This window comes from Pelobates fuscus, chromosome 1 (assembly GCF_036172605.1).
Source record: "Pelobates fuscus isolate aPelFus1 chromosome 1, aPelFus1.pri, whole genome shotgun sequence".
Lineage (NCBI taxonomy): Eukaryota > Metazoa > Chordata > Amphibia > Anura > Pelobatidae > Pelobates > Pelobates fuscus.
This window is the reverse complement of record NC_086317.1, coordinates 96,334,074-96,359,374: the sequence shown is the minus strand read 5'-3', so window position 1 is coordinate 96,359,374 and position 25,301 is coordinate 96,334,074. Positions and strand designations below refer to the sequence as shown.

The 25,301-nt window shown below is 42.0% G+C and overlaps 1 protein-coding gene across 2 annotated transcripts in view; it reads right to left on the bottom strand.

Moving 5' to 3' along the window:
• Positions 1 to 25,301, bottom strand: part of SHROOM2 (shroom family member 2) — a 207,180-nt gene that overhangs the window by 10,576 nt on the left and 171,303 nt on the right. For both annotated transcript variants that reach the window (XM_063450082.1, XM_063450081.1), the window contains 3 exons: positions 12,873 to 13,601; positions 9,823 to 10,350; positions 7,855 to 8,026 (listed from right to left, as the gene is read on the bottom strand). In XM_063450082.1, the coding sequence (XP_063306152.1) occupies positions 7,855 to 8,026; positions 9,823 to 10,350; positions 12,873 to 13,601 (1,429 nt within the window). The remainder of the gene's footprint in view (positions 1 to 7,854; positions 8,027 to 9,822; positions 10,351 to 12,872; positions 13,602 to 25,301) is intronic.

Genomic DNA, 25,301 nt, shown 5'->3' with positions numbered 1-25,301 from the left:
TTATACAAGTAGGTATATTTCTATACTTGCTTAGTATATTTATTACTTTGAAACTCTTTTGTTCAGTATGGAGAGTTAAAAGAAACTATTGTTAATGAATGGAAGTGAACAAACTGGACCTGACCCATTAGTGGTCAAGGAACCGAATTAAATGTACCATATGCAGCAGCAGAACTAGTGGATGATAATAAAAATGAATTATGTAACATGAGGTATACAAATATGGGTATTTTCGGTCATGAATTGCTAAATGATAAAAGAAACGTACACACATTAAACTAGTCCCCTATCTACAACACACAAGTTAAAAATTTGAAATCTGCTTTGGGGTTTGGTTATAGCACAAGTTCTTCTGCTAAAAGTGCATTCATAAACTTCTCAAATATCCGTGTGTGTTTATGGGGTTTGACGACAAGTAATATATTTCTCAAGTATACGGTACATGTGATTGTTTACAAGCTGAAACAGAAAGTAGCATATCTGAAAGTGTGTGTTCTGAAAGAAGCTTCATCAGAAATGTATCAAGGCTTAAATACCCCTAGTTGGGCACTCATTTTGTAAAAAATTGCACTACTCACTACTGTCAGTCATTCAAAGTGGTTTATTTACTAGACACGAAATTGCAGTGAAAAGTGAATTGGTAAATCTGGGCTGAACTAGACAAGCTACGACAGCTGGAAAAAAACACATCTTTTATTTAAATAGGTTTTTCTCCTAATCTATACATTTGTAAGAAAAACTGCTAGCACAATTTAAAAATAAAATTGTATGCTCAATCTAATAAGCATATGTTGTTTGGGACATTACAGGTGCCCTTTAATTTACGAATGAAGCATACGTGCACATAACAGACTCCAAGAGGAGACAGCACATTTCACGCACACTGGCCATGGCCAGCCGGCATGGTGATGTCATGGTTCATATTAGCAGCAGAGGGTTCATCTTTCACACAGCTTTTACAGCTGACTGTTGGCACAACCTAGAAAATGTGATCCTATAATTTCATAAATTATTGTGGTTGAATACCAGTATTCAAAAAAGGATGTGAAGACGCAAGTCTGCTTAAGTACGGATTTGGAAAAAAAAGAACTAGGACAGAAATAATAATAAACCTACCGTATTTTGAAAAGTTCAAAAACGTTTCAGTATGTACACATGTATGTATATATAGGAGAGTAGTCATGGGAGTTACATTCCCAGGCTTCATTTCTCACGTTGTAACCGGTATGTTGGCATATTTAGAGCATTTGAAAAAATAATTCCAGGGACACTTTGTGGGGAGATTTATTACAGTGTCGCTGACACTTTCACATTTAATTTTCAGCCAATATTTTCAGTCATTTATTGTTTTTTTCATTTATTGTTTCTTTTGTGCACTAACTATAATTTTTTACTATATGCTATTATTTTAGAGACATTAGAGACCTTTTCCTTGTTCCTCATGTACTTTCGAAAATGCCTTAAAAAGGAGACATGTTGGAAAGATTGATTAAGGGGGCAGAACGGGAGAAAATGAGGAAGAACAGGAGAATTAGAAGGCGAGGGGGGGCAGGGACAGTGAATGCCATGTAAGACTTGTACTATTTATTATCCATCACCACTCTCTCCCACTTGTGATGGTTCTCATCGACACTCCGTATTCGCCAGTCCTTGTGTATGAGGTTATTACTGGAATACAACAATAATCACCCTAGCAAGAATGCTTTTGGTGTATACCCTGCATCTGCCTTTTGCCCCACTATAACCCTGTTAAACCCACCTTGTCATGTCTGATGGGTAAACTGAATTTGTCAGAACACAAAGAATTGTTTTTGCATGGACAAGAGCCAAAAACAGGACAATTGGCAACTAAAATTGTTGTGTGAGCTCCTGGGAGAGGAAGACACATCAGTACAGAACAGAAATAATGAAGACTGCTACAAGATACAGTTGCATCCATGAGTGCTACTCCCAGTAACCTTAGGCAGCCTGGAACATTTGTGTCCAATTTTTAGTGCATTATGCGAATGGGACGAAACGTTGGTCATTTTTTTTTTTTTAAAATTCTTTATTTTTGAAGTGCAGATAATTACATGCGACTTGTCACGCCCCAACAGCTTGTGACAGGGGATAAAATACATAGCTTGTAAACAGTAAGGCAGTGAGAAAACATGCACATTTTTTTTTTTTTGGTTACTTTAAGTAGAACGATAAAACAACAGATTGTAATAATCAGGCTATACTGGCTGACTATGCGATTACAAGATTGGTAAATGAATGTCATTCTATTATAAGATAGGTAAACTAGGGTAGTTATGACATGCTTTAACCTTTAGTTAGATTATGGGTGATACATATGTTAGCACTGAATTGTAAGTAGAGACTGTGCGGACTTATGAGAGGCCCCCCCCAGGCGATTCGTACTACACAGGTATGAGTCCCTTAATAACAATTAAAACAAGGAAAGAGAGACTATGATAGAAATAATAGTTGAAACAGATGAGTACAAGAATACCCCAATGTACTGCCAGTATCTGACCAGTCTGGAGGCAAATGCAGTCGTGGGAGTTCATCTGGTAGGGAATATTGGGTTCTTTGCCTAACATTAAGTCCCCTTCTTGAGGTGACTCATCCGATGCCTTTTTGGGGGTGAATGCGTACTGCTCGCAATTTAGAGTCCTCTGCTGAAGGAAAGTCACTGCTCAGGAGGTGCCACGTGTAGCCGGTGCCGTTCGGAGCCTGTGGTGTGTAGATCTCTGACAGCCACGGGTTTGGCGTACCAGGGTGCCCGGTCTGCCTCCAGTCGCTGGGTGCTGTTCACTAGGCTGGTACTCTGCAGGGTGTTTGCAGCATGTGATACGCTTCTCGGCAGCAGGGATTTGTGTGAGTGCTTGACTGCTGCTTCACCACGTGTCGGCAGGCCCCGCTGTGTAGTAGCGGTTGCGGGCAGCCGGTGAATCAGTGCGTCGTCCTGTACTGTGCCCAGAGGAGGAAAAAGGCCTCCTAGATTCCAGCCACAGCGGAGGTGAGTATCTTGTTTGGGTTCGATGGTGTATGCAGGCTTTGTGCCATCGCACATGGCCTCCGCCATTTTGATTGCAGTGCTTGGGTTGCGAGTCTTTGCGGCCCAGTTACTGTGCGTCAAGGTGCTCGGATCCTGAGGGTGCGGACCGGGATCACCTCCCCGGTCCAAGGGGGGGGTTTGGGGCCAGTTCCCAGCAGGTCCGACTCATGGCTGAGCGCTGATCGGCAGTTAGAGGGGCAGCGGCCGTCTACCCCTCCTACCGCCTGAGTAGGCCATGAGGTGCCGATGAGGAACTCTCCTCCTGGGGACTGAAGCCCGTTCGGCCAGCCTCTCCCTAGATCCAGGGCTCTCTGCCCGCTGAGGGCCACCGGTGCTGGACGGTTTTCTGCCCAAAATTGCAGGTTTGGTGCCAATCTGGGCCTAGTTTGCAGGAGCTGGTGTCGAGTGCGACCGTCCAGCTCGGCGGTCCGGCCCCGCCCCCACGTTGGTCATTTTTTATGTAAATACCGTTATGGAATAAATTTATATTTATCTACAAAAAAAGCACACACACATACATACACACTGCTTAAAAAAATAAAGGGAACACAAAAATAACACATCCTAGATCTGAATGAATTAAAGGGACACTATAGTTACCTGAACAACTTTAGCTTAATGAAGCAGTTTTGGTGTATAGAACATGCCCCTGCAGCCTCACTGCTCAATCCTCACTGCCATTTAGGAGTTAAATCCCTTTGTTTATGCACCCTAGTCACACCTCCCTGCATGTGACTTGCACAGCCTTCCATAAACACTTCCTGTAAAGAGAGCCCTATTTAGGCTTCCTTTATTGCAAGTTCTGTTTAATTAAGATTGTCTTATCCCCTGCTATGTTAATAGCTTTCTAGACCCTTCAAGAGCCTCCTGTATATGATTAAAGTTCAATTTAGAGATTGAGATACAATTATTTAAGGTAAATTACATCTGTTTGAAAGTGAAACCAGTTTTCTTTTCATGCAGGCTCTGTCTATTATAGCCAGGGGAGGTGTGGCTAGGGCTGCATAAACAGAAACAAAGTAATTTAACTCCTAAATGGCAGTGAATTGAGCAGTGAGACTGCAGGGGAATGATCTATACACTAAAACTACTTTATTTAACTAAAGTAATTTAGTTGACTATAGTGTTCCTTTAAATATTCTTCTGAAATACGTTGTTCTTTACATAGTTGAATGTGCTGACAACAAAATTACACAAAAATTTAAAAATGGAAATCAAATTTTTCAACCCATTGAGGTCTGGATTTGGAGTCACACTCAAAATTAAAGTGGAAAAACACACTACAGGCTGATCCAACTTTGATGTAATGTCCTTAAAATAAGTCAAAATGAGGCTCAGTAGTGTGTGTGGCCTCCACGTGCCTGTATGACCTCCCTACAACGCCTGTGCATGGCGGATGGTCTAGTGAGGGATCTCCTCCCAGACCTGGACTAAAGCATCTGCCAACTCCTGGACAGTCTGTGGTGCAGCGTGACGTTGGTAGATGGAGCGAGACATGATGTCCCAGATGTGCTCAATTGGATTCAGGTCTGGGGAACGGGCGGGCCAGTCCATAGCATCAATACCTTTGTCTTGCAGGAACTGCTGACACACTCCAGCCACATAAGGTCTAGCATTGTCTTGCATTAGGAGGAACCCAGGGCCAACCGCACCAGCATATGGTCTCACAAGGGGTCTGAGGATCTCATCTCGGTACCTAATGGCAGTCAGGCTACCTCTGGCGAGCACATGGAGAGCTGTGCGGCCCCCCAAAGAAATGCCACCCCACACCATTACTGACCCACTACCAAACCGGTCATGCTGCAGGATGTTGCAGGCAGCAGAGCGTTCTCCACGGCATCTCTGTGACTCTGTCACGTCTGTCACATGTGCTCAGTGTGAACCTGCTTTCATTTGTGAAGAGCACAGGGCACCAGTGGCGAATTTGCCAATCTTGGTGTTCTCTGGCAAATGCCAAACATCCTGCACAGTGTTGGGCTGTAAGCACAACCCCCACCTGTGGACGTCACGCCCTCATACCACCCTCATGGCGTCTGTTTCTGACTGTTTGAGCAGACACATGCACATTTGTGGTCTGCTGGAGGTCATTTTGCAGGGCTCTGGCAGTACTCCTCCTTTTCCTCCTTGCACAAAGGCGGAGGTAGCGGTCCTGCTGCTGGGTTGTTGCCCTCCTACGGCCTCCTCCACGTCTCCTGATGTACTGGCCTGTCTCCTGGTAGCGCCTCCATGCTCTGGACACTACGCTGACAGACACAGCAAACCTTCTTGCCACAGCTCGCATTGATGTGCCATCCTGGATGATCTGCACTACCTGAGCCACTTGTGTGGGTTGTAGACTCCGTCTCATGCTACCACTAGAGTGAAAGCACCGCCAGCATTCAAAAGTGACCAAAACATCAGCCAGGAAGCATAGGAACTGAGAAGTGGTCTGTGGTCACCTCCTGCAGAACCACTCCTTTATTGGGGGTGTCTTGCTAATTGCCTTTTATTTCCACCTGTTGTCTATCCCATTTGCACAACAGCATGTGAAATTGATTGTCACTCAGTGTTGCTTCCTAAGTGGACAGTTTGATTTCACAGAAGTGTGATTGACTTGGAGTTAACTTGTGTTGTTTAAGTGTTCCCTTTATTTTTTTGAGCAGTGTATATGTATATATATATATATATATATATAGGAAACATGGGGGGATACATATATACACATATATACACAGGGATACAAAGAGCTGTACAGAAAAAGAAGTTTAACTGGCCACTGCAGATCACAATTCCAAGCCATATAGCCAAGATTTAAGATTCCTGCTCTGCGGTCATGTACAGGGAGTGCAGAATTATTAGGCAAGTTGTATTTTTGAGGATTAATTTTATTATTGAACAACAACCATGTTCTCAATGAACCCAAAAAACTCATTAATATCAAAGCTGAATATTTTTGGAAGTAGTTTTTAGTTTGTTTTTAGTTTTAGCTATTTTAGGGGGATATCTGTGTGTGCAGGTGACTATTACTGTGCATAATTATTAGGCAACTTAACAAAAAACAAATATATACCCATTTAAATTATTTATTTTTACCAGTGAAACCAATATAACATCTCAACATTCACAAATATACATTTCTGACATTCAAAAACAAAACAAAAACAAATCAGTGACCAATATAGCCACCTTTCTTTGCAAGGACACTCAAAAGCCTGCCATCCATGGATTCTGTCAGTGTTTTGATCTGTTCACCATCAACATTGCGTGCAGCAGCAACCACAGCCTCCCAGACACTGTTCAGAGAGGTGTACTGTTTTCCCTCCTTGTAAATCTCACATTTGATGATGGACCACAGGTTCTCAATGGGGTTCCGATCAGGTGAACAAGGAGGCCATGTCATTAGATTTTCTTATTTTATACCCTTTCTTGCCAGCCACGCTGTGGAGTACTTGGACGCGTGTGATGGAGCATTGTCCTGCATGAAAATCATGTTTTTCTTGAAGGATGCAGACTTCTTCCTGTACCACTGCTTGAAGAAGGTGTCTTCCAGAAACTGGCAGTAGGACTGGGAGTTGAGCTTGACTCCATCCTCAACCCGAAAAGGCCCCACAAGCTCATCTTTGATGATACCAGCCCAAACCAGTACTCCACCTCCACCTTGCTGGCGTCTGAGTCGGACTGGAGCTCTCTGCCCTTTACCAATCCAGCCACGGCCCATCCATCTGGCCCATCAAGACTCACTCTCATTTCATCAGTCCATAAAACCTTAGAAAAATCAGTCTTGAGATATTTCTTGGCCCAGTCTTGACGTTTCAGCTTGTGTGTCTTGTTCAGTGGTGGTCGTCTTTCAGCCTTTCTTACCTTGGCCATGTCTCTGAGTATTGCACACCTTGTGCTTTTGGGCACTCCAGTGATGTTGCAGCTCTGAAATATGGCCAAACTGGTGGCAAGTGGCATCTTGGCAGCTGCACGCTTGACTTTTCTCAGTTCATGGCAGTAATTTTGCGCCTTGGTTTCTCCACACGCTTCTTGCGACCCTGTTGACTATTTTGAATGAAACGCTTGATTGTTCGATGATCACGCTTCAGAAGCTTTGCAATTTTAAGAGTGCTGCATCCCTCTGCAAGATATCTCACTATTTTTGACTTTTCTGAGCCTGTCAAGTCCTTCTTTTGACCCATTTTGCCAAAGGAAAGGAAGTTGCCTAATAATTATGCACACCTGATATAGGGTGTTGATGTCATTAGACCACACCCCTTCGCATTACAGAGATGCACATCACCTAATATGCTTAATTGGTAGTAGGCTTTCGAGCCTATACAGCTTGGAGTAAGACAACATGCATAAAGAGGATGATGTGGTCAAAATACTCATTTGCCCAATAATTCTGCACTCCCTGTATTTGTGGTAAGGAAAGAGAGAGGGGAAAAAAGCTCTTTAAAAATTGCAGTATGGAATCATTGTTAAATCGCCACGGTACGCAGGTACAATGCAGAACATATCTGCTTATCTGAGAAGGCTTCAGAAGACAAGTCGATACTGCCATAGTATTGAAAAGTATGTAGTATTTCTGTAATAGGAATGCATGACATTGAGATTTTCTATACTAGGTATACACTTAAAGAGAACATTGTATTCATCTGATTGTTATACAAAATTAAGTATATATTGTAAAATTCTAGGCCTAGGTTTTTTACAAAAGAAATGCACTATTCTGTGATAAAAGAGTCGTATTGCCTCAGTTCAACAGGATACAGCAGAGTGGTTTGTTTATTTTTTTTATTTTTTTTAAGAGAGCTTTTAATTTTACTTCTATTTAGGTGATCGGTTACCTTTTTTTCGAACAGGTTGTGGTCCAATTCATCTTCAGAACTCTCCTCCGTGTGTTGCTGCTCCTGCATATCCTTCATTTTGATGAGGAGTTCGGCCTTTGGAGCAGAAGTGCTATAATATGCAGAACTGGTCGTCAAGGAAATAGCCGCCGTCACGTTCTGCTCATCTTTCCTGCCATACAATAAAAAAAAAGTCCTCGTTAAATATGTACTTCATCAATGTAGATACTGGTTCCGCTATACTAAAAATAGAGTAAACATAATTCAAACATAAAAAGCAAAGTAAAAATTTACAATTATTTGCCGATTTTGTCCATTCAGAGACATAATATAGACATACAATATGTGCAGAAAAGAAAGGAATTTATTATTTGTTTTATACCTTTGGAAGGGCAGAATTACTTATGCAGGGTTAAAGAAATGGTTGGCATCTTTATGCCTCTGTCAAGAAGGGGGCACTATGTAGAGCATTTGTAATGATAGAGCAGGGATAGGCAACCTTTGGCACTCCAGATGTTGTGGACTACATCCCCCCCCCATAATGCTGGCAAAGCATCATGGGAGGTGTAATCCAAAACATCTGGAGTGCCAAAGGTTGCCTGTGCCTGTGATAGAGTAGGAATCAAAATTTGCGGTGTGCACCTGGTCTAGCCATTAACTCAAGGCTATTGTGTAAATCTCTTTCGGAGTGGATAAAGCAATATTTACCAGTGCAATTCCATTAAATAATTTGCTGCATTTTTTTTTTTTCCCTAAACTGGAGTGCTCTTTGACACAGTTCCCCAGTCCAACTAGCAATGGGAGTCACACTCCTGGAAGCAGTCCTGGGCAATGTGCCATGTAAAGTACAATGTATTCCATATTGTGAGACAACTTACGCGAATAAAACATCTATCTGATTAAAACTAAATCCACAGGAATGTTAGAAATCTACTGGATTTTCAACACAAATTCTTAAACTTTGGAGTTTAGGTTACAATGTGCTTACCGAGTAACCAAATGCTTTCTAAGCGGCCAAGGGGGATTTAAAACTTTTGAGAAGAAAGCAACATGACACTGGATATCATATGAATCTCTTAAATAAAATATCTGTATTGAACTTGGCATGTTAACAGTTTAGACTTAACAAAAACAGTCAACATGTCTTTGCTTGGTAGTTGATAAGTAGTCCCAGGTAGTGATGTCAGTCTTAGGAAAAAAAAAATCCCCTTTGCTTTGAGTAATGTATTCAAATGGTCTTTGCAAAATGATTTTTTTTTTTTTTTAAAACATTTTTAAGAATTCCATGGCAAGCTTAAGGATTCATGAAAACAAGAATGCCGGTTTGTATGGTCAAATCTAAATGGATTAACAGAAGTGCAAGGTGGCACGCGGGCAACCTTCCAAACTGGTATGGTAATACTGAAGGCAGGATTAAGAAGTGTGCCTTTGACATTCAAAGAATAGTGTATTATTTCACTTTGAAATTAAGAGCAAGTGTTTACAGTACTTCCTGTTTAACAGGTTATAATGTGTTCATGTTGTGCTTTGTCATTTATATACATATATGTTTTCAAGTATTCCTGCAGTAGAAAGACAAAATTAAATCAATAGTCCCTTTAGGATGCGGTTTGTTTGTTTTTTTTAATTTCTTTACAAAACGTATATAAAAAAAATTGTTGTGCTCCCCCCCTCTTGCAAATTCAGAAGTGGCCATAGCAGATATAGAAAATGCTAATGAATACTAAGGAATCGTGATAAGTTCAACTATAAAGTTTAGAAGCATTTTGGCTAAGCAGTCTAATTATTATTTACTGAGCCAACTGTGCTAAACTTGATATCTTGTGAATGGATGAGTTAGTTACACTCTTGAAGATCAATTAAATAAAACAAATACATAAAAAAAAGAAGATATCGATTATATTGGCTTCAGGAAAAACAAATTACACAAAATGAATAGATAAGAAATCTTAACATTCCAGTGCTTACTTCTCATCAGAAGGCCTTGGAGATGGGATCTTCGGATTAAGTTTTCTACGTTGTTGGGCTTCTTCTAAGAGATTTTCATCTTTCTGGAATATGCCTTCCATAAGGTCCATTGTGGTCTTCATTTTGGTGTTAGGATCTAAAATGTCTGCTAAAGACTTATCTTTACCAACAATTTCTCTCATCAGCTCCTCTGATTTTAAGTCCGCATAGACAACTTTGCTCTTTACGTTGTTGGGTGTAGGGGAAGGAACCTTGTTTTCTACGGATTCTTGAGTAACTATGTTGTCAGTCGCTCCAGACAGGTCCTCTGGGTCTGGGTCATGTCTTGTGTAAGCACAGAAGCGGGAATAAGATTGTTCTGAGGTGCTAAGAGTTTTGAGTTGGTCCTTGGCAAGTCCAGAGGGTAAGGCAGGTGGCTCAATGGCACTTAGCAAATTGTTCCTGCTTTCTTTCTCCGCATGGCTTTCTGAATGAACAATCTTGATTGGGACCATTTTCACAGTAGTGTTGTCTATCACTCGTTCAATCCTGCAAGAGAAGTGCAGTCGATAAATGACAAACAAGCACAGTTGCACAATATTTCCATGTACTAAATATTTGCTTTATATTTAAATGAGCAACACTGATGGTAAATCTCAACCTCTGTAAATACAAGAAAAACTTGCATAACTTCACCAGCTCAATTACAGAAGTCTTTACATTCTTTGCAGATATCATATTTGCATTATTAACATGTGGACGATGCATACATTCAATTAGTTGAAAATATTGCAATCAGTTCACATCACAGCCTCTCACAACTTGCTTTTACAGGAGCTACAATCAGCTTCTAGGTGTAACGGTGTACATACAGGTAATGTCATGTTAGGGTTCCTTAGAGACCCCTACCATATTTAAATGCAGAAAGCAGCTTGGCACAAAGGGAATGCAGTCTGTGCCACACACAGCCTGTTTCCAGGATCCAGGAGAAGACAGCTTTCAGGGTGTGTACAAAAAGAAACTCACCTCTCTCCAGAAAGGTGGGGGACTAATGTCAACTGTTTAATTGCAAACAGTATGTGGGGGAGGGGAGGGGGTTGCCGTCCTAAATCGATCCACTCATTTGCAACTTACAAATACTATAGGCAGTGGTTCCCAAACCAGTCCTCATGGTCCAGCAACAATCCAGGATTCATGCATTTCCCTTTTTATTCCATGGGGATACAGACAAAATCTGGAATGTTTCTGGGTCATGAGGACTGTGGCTTGGGAACCCCTGCTATAGAAGAGATTTAATGGGTTCTTAACGTGCCTGCTGATTTCACTGCTTTCCATAATGGTAACCCCACTTTTAGTGCTTTAGACTACTTTAATAAAATATCCACTTTGTGTCTTCTCTTCTGAATGCAGAGTCACATGTTCCCTTCTACATATAAATCAAATCATAATTACATAAAGAACAAATGTTTTTGACAAGACGGTTAGGTAATTAGTGAATTTAAGAAATTTAGCTTGGAAAATAGAAATAAAATTATTTAATTTTTTTTTACAATCTTGACATTCAATCAAATGTTTAATGATAGGCATATGTAGGGGGTCTCCTTACTAAATGGAGAGTTGCAACATGCCAAAGATAACCATACAAAATTAAGATATATTTCCAGCTCAACCAAGGAGGGGTCTTTTTATGCATCACGGTTATTGTGGTCAAAATCTTGCAAGTTTGTGTTCAAGTCATAAATCAATTCACTGTATCAACATTTTCACGAACATTCCAACAGAGCAAAACGACTCAAGGATTTCCTTTTTTTGGGTGCCCAGTAAAGGTTATGACCACTGGTAATATGTCATTACCAAAGGCAGCATGGCAATTTTATGATTATATGCTATGTTTCGGTGGTTTGTTTAAATTAAATGGCAGAACTAAAGCAAACCAGGAAGCTGCTCTTTTTGTTTCTCTGCAGAAATTCAATATGGAATGTAGTATTTTGCTCAAATGAACAGGTCAAAAGCAAAGCAAATTGTACGCAAGTCAAAAGATATGCTAAACCTTCAGTTGCTGTAGAGGACAGCAAATCATTCGGACAGGAAAGATGTATAGTTTCTCTGGCGCAGATCTCTTTGTGCTTTCATTAGTCAAACTTTTTGTAGAATCCATTACACATTTCACTTATCAGATTTCTAGCTTTTCTTTTTGTGGTCTTATCAGAGAGTTCAAATAACTTTTACTCTTAAAGTGTAATATGTGCATTTGTGCTACATTCAGGACTATTAGGACTGTAGAGAGCACCGAAACAGCGCTTCCTGTATGGCCTGCCTCGGTGGGCTTGTTCTGCTTGATTGGCAAGCAGCCTGGTGTGCATTCACACCAGGCTCACCTTTCAGAAATTTGGTAAAACCGCCCCTATGGGCAAAGACACTGTCCTGCCCCCTTGATCCCCTCCACTGGTGTCCCACTTCTTGGGGCACAGATGTGTGGGGGGTGGAGGGGAGGAAAGAGGGGTATGCTAATCAGAGGGTAAAGAAAAAAACCTTTATGAAAAACTCATGTTAAATCTGTTGGAATTTCATTGAAATGCCAGTGTAAAAAAAAAAATAAGTAGGGACTAATTTGTCTTAAGGGCAAATTTCAGGTTGACAAAAGATGATTTAGCCATAAACCTCCACAAAGAAAAAGTTCTCCCTGCAGCCCAATACACCTAGCATCATCTCATTCCCCTACGATGCAGTGAAAGGGGGGTTGTGGTAGTCAGGAGGCAAGGTTGTCAATTGCCATTGGGTAAAGGGAGGGGCCATGCAGCCATTGCAACCTAAACTCTTTAAGCTAATCCCTTTGGCTGCCACACACAAATCAAGGGTGTTACCTTTGGTAGTCTTGGCAAACTATGTGAAGACTCTTAAAAGTGACAGACGTTTTAAAGAACATTTTGGTGGCCGTGACATTTGAATTATATATTGTATTAATTTAAAGTTAAACATTCTCTATTTCATAATAGAAATTAAACATACCATTAACATATGAAATGTTCAAAATATTAAACAATAGAAGTAACATCTAGTAAAACACATACCTGGACATGTTCTCATCTTGAACTAGAAGTGGAGGTTTGTCTGTAAGTTTTTGAGGAGCAAACTGAGGAGAAGGTGACCTAGATCGTTCCATTACAGGTTTCTGCAGATAAGAAAACTTTGTGGGTTCTACAGGTTGAGAATCAAAGAGCTTCTTCTCTAAGTGTAGGTTTTCATTCTGTGATGGCCCGGAATAATGTTGTTCATGCAAAGGAATGCTCAGATATTTATCCGTAACAACTAGTTGTTGAACCTGAGATGGTTCAGGTTTAGCAGAATCCAAGGGATTAGGTGAATGAGACTGGACACCTCTACCTTGGGCAGTGATCAGTGATTCTGAAGATGTAGTTAGAGAGGACGTAGATCCGTTCTGGCGCCAATACTTGTCTAGTTTGGGTGGAGGTGGTCTTTGGGGAGCAGACCTACGCTGTTTGTTCACAGATACCTGGTCTTCCCATTGGTTTTCACCATCTGCATGAGAAACGTTTCTTGTTTCAGAGCGTGTTTCCAAAATAGAAACAACTGAATAGCAGGAATCTTGGTTTCCTTGGTTTACATTTTCATTTACAAATCTATAATCACTTGGCAGTGTCCCAGACCTAACCCTGGTTTCCTGGGATGCATTATGTGCTTCTGTTTTTTTAGGGGAATTAACAGGAGGCTTCCAGTTGTTGTTATACGAGTCTTCTCCAAATCTTGAGGTTTCCTCTCTGTCTTCGACTTCAGCAATCCTGCAATGAAAGAAGAAAAAAAAAAATTAAGACGTGTTACTGGTGATTTTCAGTTTTTAATCAATGGCATAAATTCCAACAAGAGAACTCTCCACTTCAAAGGAACATGAATACTATAGGGAAGCAATGCATGTATACTGTGTGTTTAATTAGTTTTAGGTTATGTGGCAATGCCTCAATAAAAGAGCCATGTACTATACAATACTGCAATACGGAATACGTGATTTTAAGCAGGCGATAAAAGCAATAACAGTAAACTCAGACTTTACAGCAATGTAGTATTTTTTTTTTGTTTTGTTTGAAGTACAAAGTCCAATAAGCTAACATTTTGGAATGGGGAAGATTTAGTAAATGCTTCTGACGTGCGATGTAAACATTTAACCAAAGTAAGTCTTGATATACCGTAATAAGAACTGTGAATAGCTCCCACGTTCCAGAAGTATTAACATTTGCAATAAATCTATTGATTTGAATGCCAATCTAGTTCTCCCTATATAAACTTGACTCTCTCTTGATTTCTCTATTATACCTTACATTGTCTGCATTTGTTACCTTTAATAAACAGTTTGAAGGCAGAGAGCCTGTATGAGTGAAAACAAGGTACCAGTCAGGGTTTGTGCAAATTATATATTCTTGGATGAAGGTGGCAATCTCCAGGGGTGGCAACCACCAGGGAAAACGAAAAGGAAAAAGCTTGATGTGTAGCTGCTAACCCTTTACAGGCAGGATAGTGCTACAATGCATAAGCGATTGTTCTCTGGTATTTAACAGATTCAATTTGTTTTGAAAGATACGCTGCAAGGTATTATTCACCCCCATCGATCATCATACTGGTAGTATGTGCAACTTTCAGACGTTTGCAATGGATACCAGCTGACTTTGGACGAAGCATCCCTACATTAGGCAATATAATTTAGATGGCATGGTACCTTATGATAATAGTGTGTGATAATTAAAACTTTAATCGGAGATGCCCAGACAAGCCCGATAAATTAAAGTTTCTTATTATGCTCAATGCTCATTGTATTTTCACAGAATGCCAGTTTTCAAATATTACATCTCTTCTTTTTATAAAGTTTTGATTGCCTTTGGGCTAACGTAATTAAAGGAATTAATAGTATTAAAGAAAGGATGAAACATTGTAGGCAGACTGGATAAACAACAAGCCGAAGGGCTTCTTTCCAAGTGCTGACAGAAAGGGTAATTATTTCCCTGGAAAGAAAGCTTCAATCTCTTCTCACTCAAGACTAAAATCGTAAATTGCAAGTAATGACATTTTTATAGACAGGTGTTGAAAGTGCCAATGTTGCATGTCTATGGGCAAGAATCTACACTTTCCATAAGTACTGTAGAGGCAAATGTGGCCAGTCGCCTAAGTGTGTGTTCTCTTGGCTATCTAGACCTAAAAAATATATCAAAAGCTGAATTGTGGCTATATAAGCAAAGACAGAAGAATCACAATCACACAAAAGGAAAAACTAAGCCGTAGCATGATTTTTTTAATATTAAAATCACAATGCATATTATATAAATAACATGGACAAAAACATACCAAAAAAAAAACCAAAACACTGTATTGGTAGAAAACAATATGTGCATATATATTGTAAAACAATGAGAACAATACAACAATATGAATACCTAATGAGAAAAACTGAAAATAAAAACCACAGAGTAAAATACAAATTAAAAATAGTATATTGGTTAGTTCTACATATGAGATGGCTCTTTTGTTTGTAAATTTCCATGGTCTATGTTATACTTAAGTGAGTTTAAGTATTTTAAAGCACCAAAAAAGTGGAAAAAAACATAAGAAAACCATATGATATATATATATATATATATATATTGTTAATACATTGCTAAACACAAATACACACACCAGTCAAGTCATAAGACTTGCTTTTACCACATAAATCTCACTTTAACAGTGCTCTCACTAAAGCAAGGGATTCTGGGTAAGCGTATGCAAATGAGCTCAACAAAGAACCACATTTTTGCCTCAATTCCACTTTATACATGGATTCCTGGGAGTATGTGTCTGCTGTATACAACAGCTTTAAAACACAATTTAGGAAGAGGAGCAAAGCCAGTGAATCACTCGTGGACAGCCGTTTTGTTGTTAATGCAACTCACTGGCTCACTGGTTCACTGGCTTCGCTCCTCTTCCTGAGTTATGTTTCACAGCTGTTGTATACACCTACGTATAAGACCTACATATATTATGTTATAGGGTGATTATGTTTCAGTATGCTTAAATTCAAACGAACAAGGGGGGCGGGGCCCGACCGCCATGCTGACCGGTCGCGGGCTAGAGAGGCTCCTGACAAAATTTGGTCCCTTGTGGCACAAAACCCAAGCATCACCGTATTCTGGGCGACCAGGAGATGTCTAATGTATCCGGGCAGATGCTGGAGCCATCGCGGTCCCTAAGATCGGGAGTTTCGGAGCCCCCGGTGGGCAATATGAGGCTTTGGGGACTGCGGCCTAAGGGGGTAAGGAGCGGGATGGACGGCCGCCATCCTGTTTATGCACCTGGCTGCCACGCAACGGCCTTGAGATGCGCCTTGCGGGCCCCGCTTCCCCCCCCATAGACCGGGGGGGTTATCCCGGTCCCCACCGCTGAGAATCACCACCTTGCAAGGGCTCAACAACAAGCCTACCTGGCGTTGTGCACCATACGCCTGGGCATCAAAATGGCGGCAACATGGCCTATGATGAGCTTCACGTGCAGTCCTCCCGCCTTACCAATCGCTTGAGATGGCTGATCCAAACCCCAAGCTCGTTGCACACGCTGTGCCCCTCTTTGTAGCACCATAGACCAGACGGACTCTGCAGTACACTGTGTGCGGCAGCATACATAAGGCCAGGACTGCCAACGATCAACTCACTCACTGCTATTTGCTACAACATCGCTATACTAATTAGCACAGAAGAGAGCCAAGTTCCGACGCTGCGGCCCACATCAAGCTTCCAAACTGCAATAAGACACCGGGCCCTATCAAGAAACACCAGACAGCACGCTTAACAGCCATTTGCAGCACCCCAGTGGCATGGGTTGAAGTCGGGAGGACCAGCCTCCAAGTACCTGCTGCCAAGGCCAGTGCGGGACTTTGTACACATACCCCCTGTGTAATCTATTTCAGTTGCAGAGATGCACATTCAGCTCATCGTGGTGCCTCATAAGCCCCTAGCCTCGGTGGTTAATAACCCTGTTAATAACGCTGTTGACAATCTATTATAATCTTGTTTGTTTGTTTTGGTTATCAAAGTGTGCCTGTATACACAATATTTCACTACTACTCATACTCATCCAGCTCATGGCATACAAAGCATTATCCTTTTTACTCATGAGACAAAATGTGTTGTTCACTCCTGTCACAAAACTGCATAATGTGTTTCCATGCAATTATAAGCCATTGAGCGTTATAGATAAAATCGTATGCCTAAACTGGTTAAATAACCAAAAAAAAAAAAAAAATGTGCAGCTATTCCCATGCCATCTGTGTACCAATACTGTATTTCTTAACCGCTTATACATGCTGTTGTGGCATGGTCAAACGGATGTTACCACCTGCATAACGAAAAATAAAGAATAAAAAAAAAAAAAAAAAAATTCAAACGAACAAGCAAACAAGTCATGGATCTAGCTTGGGCCCCGTGATGTAGGCAGTGCTAGCACACCGTAACTGGTTGGAAGCAAACTTAGACAATCACAGTGAAGTCTAGTATGACTTTCAGCAATTGAATCCTTCCCTCCACCCAGTGTGTGGATAAGTTTATGGAAGGACTTAACTTCGCTGATAATTTACTTTTAATTTTGTAATCTATGTTCACGGTTAGAAGAACACAAAGGCTGAGTTTGACTTTGCTGGGTAATCCAGGCCCCTAGGATTTAACAATTTATTTTAAGGGGTTTTTAATTTTAAAATTAAATAATTTGTTTTAATTTTAAATTATTATTTTAATGGAGTGGATATTGTAGGAAGTTTCTTTTAATTTAGTGGCTTAAGGGATTGCAAAACCTGTGGGAATCTAATCGATGGGGCTGTAGAACAAAAAACTAAATATAGCAGCAAGCATCAATGTAATTGGCTAAGCGTAAGAGTCTGCTATTGACTTCAGTGCTTGCAATATCTGTTCATGTGTTTTTCCAAAGATATGTTTTTATAAAGTTATTTCGTCACTGGTTATGCAATACAATTTCGCCACCAGACCAAATAATGTCTTTGTTTCATCTTTAAGATGGCAGATAAGAAGTTTTTTTGGCAAGCAGTTTTTATTTTGGGTTTATTTGAACAATACATTTACATACAGCACATGCAAAGATATTGAATGTACAGAAATACATTAAATGGATTTCAAAATGAAAATGGCTTCGGACCACTGACTTTTAACTCCCATATTACCATCGGCAATAACTTTCTGTAAAAATACCTGGTAAGGAACCGAGCTGTGGATGTGTGCCAAATGTTGTATTGCTGTAACAAAGTTTTTAGAAACAATTGCTGAACTTTCCATGGAAATCAAGTCATGAGATGCTTTAACATATGTTTAACAATAATTGCAAGGTATGTTTTGGCAATTTTAGTGTTCTAGCACAGTGTTCCCCCAACCCCCGGGCCGCGGACCGGTACCGGTCCGTGGATCAAACGGTACCGGGCCGCCCAGGGGTGTGCGAGCCTGCCGGCTAATGCAGGGCTGGCATTGCCCAAGTGCCAGCCCTGCAATGTGCCTGCGGACCGGGGAGGGAGATCTCTGATCTCTGATCTCCCTCCCCGGTCCGCAGGCACCTTGCTGACAGCCGGCAGCGGAGGGAATGAGAGAGGACCCAGGAGCTCTTACCTGTAGCTCCTCCGGGTCCTCCTCTCGCGAGATTTGGAGCGTTGCCGCGGTAACCACGGCAATGCTCCAAATCTCGCGAGAGTGAACTCTAGCCCTGTAGCTGGGCTAGAGTTCACCTCACCACCACTGGGACCACCAGGGAATCCCCACCGGACCACCAGGGACTAAGAAATGTCCCCCCTCCTCACAGTAAAGGTAAGAGGGGGGAGAGGAGGGAGGGGGGACATGAATATATTAATTTCAATTAAATAAATTTAAAAAAAGCCTCCCTACCCTCCTTACCCCCCATACACACACTGCCCCACAAACACTGCCCCATACACACACTACACACACTGCCCCATACACACACTACACACACTGCCCCACAAACATTGCCCCATACACACACTACACACACTGCCCCACAAACATTGCCCCATACACACACTACACACACTGCCCCATACACACACTACACACACTGCCCCATACACACACTACACACACTGCCCCATACACACACTACACACACTGCCCCACAAACACTGCCCCATACACACACTACACACACTGCCCCACAAACACTGCCCCATACACACACTACACACATTGCCCCATACACACACTGCCCCACAAACACTGCCCCATACACACACTACACACACTGCCCCATACACACACTGCCCCACAAACACTGCCCCATACACACACTACACACACTGCCCCATACACACACTACACACACTGCCCCATACACACACTACACACATTGCCCCATACACACACTACACACACTGCCCCACAAACACTGCCCCATACACACACTACACACACTGCCCCACAAACACTGCCCCATACACACACTACACACACTGCCCCGCAAACACTGCCCCATACACACACTACACACACTGCCCCGCAAACACTGCCCCATACACACACTACACACACTGCCCCATACACACACTACACACACTGCCCCACAAACACTGCCCCATACACACACTACACACACACTGCCCCATACACACACTACACACACACTGCCCCATACACACACTACACACATTGCCCCATACACACACTACACACATTGCCCCATACACAAACTACACACACTGCCCCACAAACACTGCCCCATACACACACTACACACACTGCCCCACAAACACTGCCCCATACACACACTACACACACTGCCCCACAAACACTGCCCCCCATACACACACTGCCCCACAAACACTGCCCCCCATACACACTGCCACCCTCACATACACACTGCACCGCTCACACACACATACACACAATTTTGAGTCTATGTCTTTATGTGACTGTGTTTGTGATTTTCTGACTATGTATGTGTCTGCGTGTTTTTTTAATATATGTGACTGTTTTTTTTTGTCTTATTAAATCAAAACAAGCGGGCCACGGAAAAATTATCAAACGTTTACCGGTCCGCGGCGATAAAAAGGTTGGGGAGCACTGTTATAGCACACTGCACTATTTTCCATAAATCAGATGAAGGTATAGTACTCTGTAAAACAAAAGATTTGTCTACTACAGTTTGAAAAGCGTATCCATCTTATGGCTTAGGCAAATTTTCAATTAACATTTATGTTTCAATATTGTTGGACTGCATCCTATTTTAATTCGATGGAATGAACATCAATACTTGTCCTCTACTCTCAGGCTTCCACTGAAGGTCAAATGATCAATATTACTAATGAACTCACTCCTCGCTGTTTGCCTGTTACGAGACTGATCATGAGAGAACTGGAGCATTGGCAATCAATTTCAAGCACTTTATTCATATATTCATATTTTCAACTTCAATGCCCATCACACCCAGCTAGCGTAAGATTGGCAGAGTCGGATGGCTGTTGGAGTCTATAGCTACACGCTCCCCCAAGATTGCTTTTGTTACAGTAAAATGTTGCAAATTACAGATTTTTGTCACAGTATTTCACATGATAATGGAGTCCCTTTCTTGTTCAATCCAACATATAGAATGTCCTGTTTATCTTAGTGTGAAAAATGTACAAAGACGTGTGCTTGGGAAAATGCATGTACTGCGCTCGCTTGTCAAGCCAAATGAAACCAGTATTCAACTCTCTGCTGTGTACTTTCTCTTCCTACAAGAGCATCTCAAAGACACAAATTTCATCTGCCAGTTTGGCTTCATATCAGTAACTCCCACCAATCTTGTTTATCATGTTAGAGATGGCTATCAGTCTGTACAGATGTTTAAAGAGAAATTGGATAAATACTTGTAAAAACATAATATTCAAGGATATTATTTTGAATTAGTGGATAATAGCTTATTGGTCCAAAAAGATATCGGACTGCCTCTTTGGGGTGTTGCCATTTTGGGGTGTTGCCATTTTGCCATTTTGTTGCAAAACGAGAAGCCCTTCAAACTGGGTTTTTTTTTTTTTTTGCCTTCTTTTGGATCAACGGCCAAAACCGACGTGAGAGGCTGAACTTCATGGATGCATGTCTCTTTCCAGCTGTGTTGAAGTGCTGCCCTGAAATTATGGTCCCTGAACTACATGGTGCTGTAAGTTTTTTTTTTTTTTTTTTTAATGCATGCTGTAATGCCACCCACAGTGCGGATATAAATTTGTTAACTTAACAAGACCATACCATATAATAGAATACATCTGTGTTTTATTTTGTATACTGCGAAGTTGACTTTTCAGGATACCTTATTCGCGGATAACCAGAAAACATGACAAAAAGGCAATTGGACTTGCTAAACTTCAAAATGAAAAAATTATAGCTAAAGAGAGCAAAACCAACCCCAAAGCATTTTTTAAGTACATAAATTCTAAAAAACCCAAAAATGAAAGTGTAGGTACACTAAAAACTGAAACGGGGGTGTTAGTTAATGAAGACCAGGAAAAGGCAGGAATTTTAAATAACTATTTCTCCTCCGTATATATTAAGGAAGAACCCATGGCAATAGATGTGCAAATGATTGCTACTAAAAACGTGCAGAGTAATTGTTATTGGTTAACTCAAGACAAGGTGCTGCAGCAACTAAAGAAAGTTAATATAAACAAAGCTCCAGGGCCTGACGGTATCCATCCACGTGTACTTAAGGAACTAAGTGTAGAAATAAGTGAACCTCTGTTTTAAATCTTTCAAGATTCTTTTCTTTCAGGAAGTGTTCCAGAGGATTGGAGGAAGGTAGATGTGGTTCCTATATTCAAAAAGGGTTCAAAATCCTTGCCTGGAAATTATAGACCTGTGAGCTTAACTTCTGTGGCTGGTAAAATATTTGAAAGGTTATTAAAGGATAATATTCAAGAATTCCTTGAGAAGAACATGGTTATCAGCAAAAATCAGCACGGTTTTATGAAGCACAGGTCGTGTCAAACTAACTTGATTGCATTCTACGAAGAAGTAAGTAGAAGTATAGATCAGGGTGTTGCAGTGGATGTGATCTATTTGGATTTTGCCAAGGCATTTGATACAGTTCCACACAATAGATTAGTGTTCAAACTCAAGGAAATCGGTCTAGATGAAAATCCTTGTTCTTGGGTAGAACATTGGCTTAAAAACAGAGTACAAAGAGTTGTCGTTAATGGTAAATTTTCAAGCTGGACAGAGGTGGCAAGTGGTGTCCCTCAGGGGTCTGTTCTGGGACCCCTTCTATTTAACATGTTTATAAATGATCTTGAAGACAGCATTGAAAGTCATGTTTCAGTGTTTGCAGATGACACAAAACTTTGTAAAATAATACAATGTGAGCAAGATATTACTTTGCTGCAGAGGGATTTAGATAGACTGGGGGACTGGGCACTCAAATGGCAGATGAAATTTAATGTTGAAAAATGCAAAGTTATTCACTTCAGCGTAAAGAATACACAAGCAACGTATACCCTTAATGGAAGCGAATTAGGGATAACAACACACGAAAAGGACTTGGGAATTGTTAGAGACTACAAACTATGCAACAATGTGCAATGTCAATCACCAGTGGCCAAGGCCAGTAAGGTATTGTCATGCATGAAAAAGGGCATTCATTCTCGGGACGAGAATATCATTTTGCCTCTTTATAAATCACTGGTAAGACCACATATTGAATATGCTGTGCAATTTTGGGCACCTGTTCTAAAGAAGGATATTATGGCACTAGAAAAAGTGCAGAGGCGGGCTACAAAATTAATAAAAGGAATGGAACAGATCAGCTATGAAGAACGGTTAACAAATTTAAATCTATTTAGTTTAGAAAAACGTCGCCTGAGAGGGGATATGATAACATTATACAAATATATTCGGGGCCAATACAAACCATTGTGTGGAAATCTATTCACAAACCGGACTTTACATAGGACACGAGGCCATGCGTTTAGACTGGAAGAAATAAGATTTCCTCTAAGGCAAAGGAAAGGTTTTTTACTGTAAGAACAAGCAGCTCTGACAGGCCTCCCTGCTCACCCCTTTCACTTCCAGCCAGCAGCTCTGACAGGCCTCCATGCTCACCCCTTTCACTCCCAGCCAGCAGCTCTGACAGGCCTCCATGCTCACCCCTTTCACTCCCAGCCAGCAGCTCTGATAGGCCTCCATGCTCACCCCTTTCACTCCCAGCCAGCAGCTCTGACAGGCCTCCATGCTCACCCCTTTCACTCCCAGCCAGCAGCTCTGACAGGCTTCCATGCTCACCCCTTTCACTCCCAGCCAGCAGCTCTGACAGGCCTCCATGCTCACCCCTTTCACTTCCAGCCAGCAGCTCTGACAGGCCTCCATGCTCACCCCTTTCACTCCCAGCCAGCAGCTCTGACAGGCCTCCATGCTCACCCCTTTCACTCCCGGCCAGCAGCTCTGACAGGCCTCCATGCTCACCCCTTTCACTCCCATCCAGCAGCTCTGACAGGCCTCCATGCTCACCCCTTTCACTCCCAGCCAGCAGCTCTGACAGGCCTCCCTGCTCATCCCTTTCACTCCCATCCAGCAGCTGTGACAGGCCTCCCTGCTCACCCTTTTCACTCCCAGCCACCAGCTCTGACACACCTTCCTGCTCATACATCTCACTCCCAGCCAGCAGCTCTGACAGGCCTCCATGCTCACCCCTTTCACTCCCAGCCAGCAGCTCTGACAGGCCTCCATGCTCACCCCTTTCACTCCCAGCCAGCAGCTCTGCTATACCTCCCTGTTGACTCCTCTCCTCTCCTCCCTGCAGTTTACACACAGGAAGCAAAACTTTGAGAAGACCGCATGGGCTGCCCTACTGTGCCTGATTACCAGGTCACATGATTCCTGTGTGTGCAGGCTGTCAGGCAGGGACCGAGACTGCCATCCTTCCTGCACTTACCCCAGGCTCCTGCCGACTGCTGGTTTCCTGCTCCTTATGTCTAGCTTGAGACAGACAGAGTGGAAAAAATGAAAAAACTGACAGGTAAGTATCTACATTTACCTGTCACAGCACTATGTTTGGTTGGCTTGAAATCCACCAATCAGAGTGCTCTGTGTCATTTTACACAGCGTGGGAAAGTTCTTTGACATTTTCCCACGCTGTGTAATTTGACTCATAACAACACTGATTGGTTACTTAATCCACCAGAGTGTTATGAGTCAAATTACACAGCGTGGGAAAATTCCAAAGAACTTTCCCACGCTGTGTAAAATGACACAGAGCACTGATTGGTGGATTTCAAGCCAACCAATTGGACTGCTGTGACAGGCAAATGTAGAGACTTACCAGTTTTCATTTACCTGTTAGAGCACTCTGATTGGATGGCTTAAACCCACCAATCAGAGTGCTCTGAGCCTAATTGCAGGGCGGGGCACATTCTGAGCGCTGGGTGGGGGCCGGGGAGGAGGACAGTAAATCCCCCCCCCACATTTTTATTTATGGCCCCCGCCCACCGCTCAGGTGTGGGCTCAACTCTACTCCTGACCCAATAGTGTTCCTTTAACTTTAAATATAAAAGTGCAGCTGTGTATTCTTTAACTTAATCAAAAGAAGTGAATTTGCAAAACATAAAATGAGTCTATTAATTACATAGTTTAATTGATGTGCCATAAATAAAAAAAGATTAAGGGCTAACAACAGCATTTGGACAAGAATAAAATGAACAAACTAGCCCTGCTGGTTGGTCGTAGAAAAATGCAGGCTTAAGCAACTTGTTTTGCTAATGTATACTATATTACCTCCCCAAACTGAAAATGGACCTTAGAGAAGCAATAATGTATGCAACATACAGCACACTACATTCATTCAGTAAGATATTAAAATTTGCACAATGACATTTTTGTACACGGTTTGCCAACAGTAAAGTATTCAGTGTTTTACTTCTGTGCTTCCAGAATGACAAACCTTCTTTGTGGCTGTGAGCACCAGTAATGCAGATTGTATCACTAGCACGCCCTCATGCTGGCCCTGCTCACCCACAACCATGTCCTCATGTCCCAGTAGGTTGCCTGCGGAGATTGGTTATCTGTTAGGGAATGAATTGTAACTCTAACCTAAACGTCCAAACTGCTGCAGTCCTAGTTCCCTCTCAGATTGTCCTTAACTGTACTTACCTTCCATGACCTTGATGGGCACCCCTCAGCTACCACTGTGTCTGTTTGTTCTAAAGAGTTCCAATACGGAGAAACAACTTGAGCCAGTGGCGGGACTACCGCGGTCGCAGGTGTCGCAGCTGTGGGCCCCTGCGACCACGGTGCCCGCCACCATGTGTTGAGGCCCTGGGCCGCACGTTAAGGGCCCACCATGTGGCCCATGCAACGTATGGGAGGGGGAGAGTAGACGTATGGGGGGAGCTGGCAATCTTCGCACCGGGGCCCCATGGTTTCTAGTTACGCCTCTAAATTAAGCACAACACAGACATCATATCTGCCAGGTTGGCAAGTATGATTTTTTTG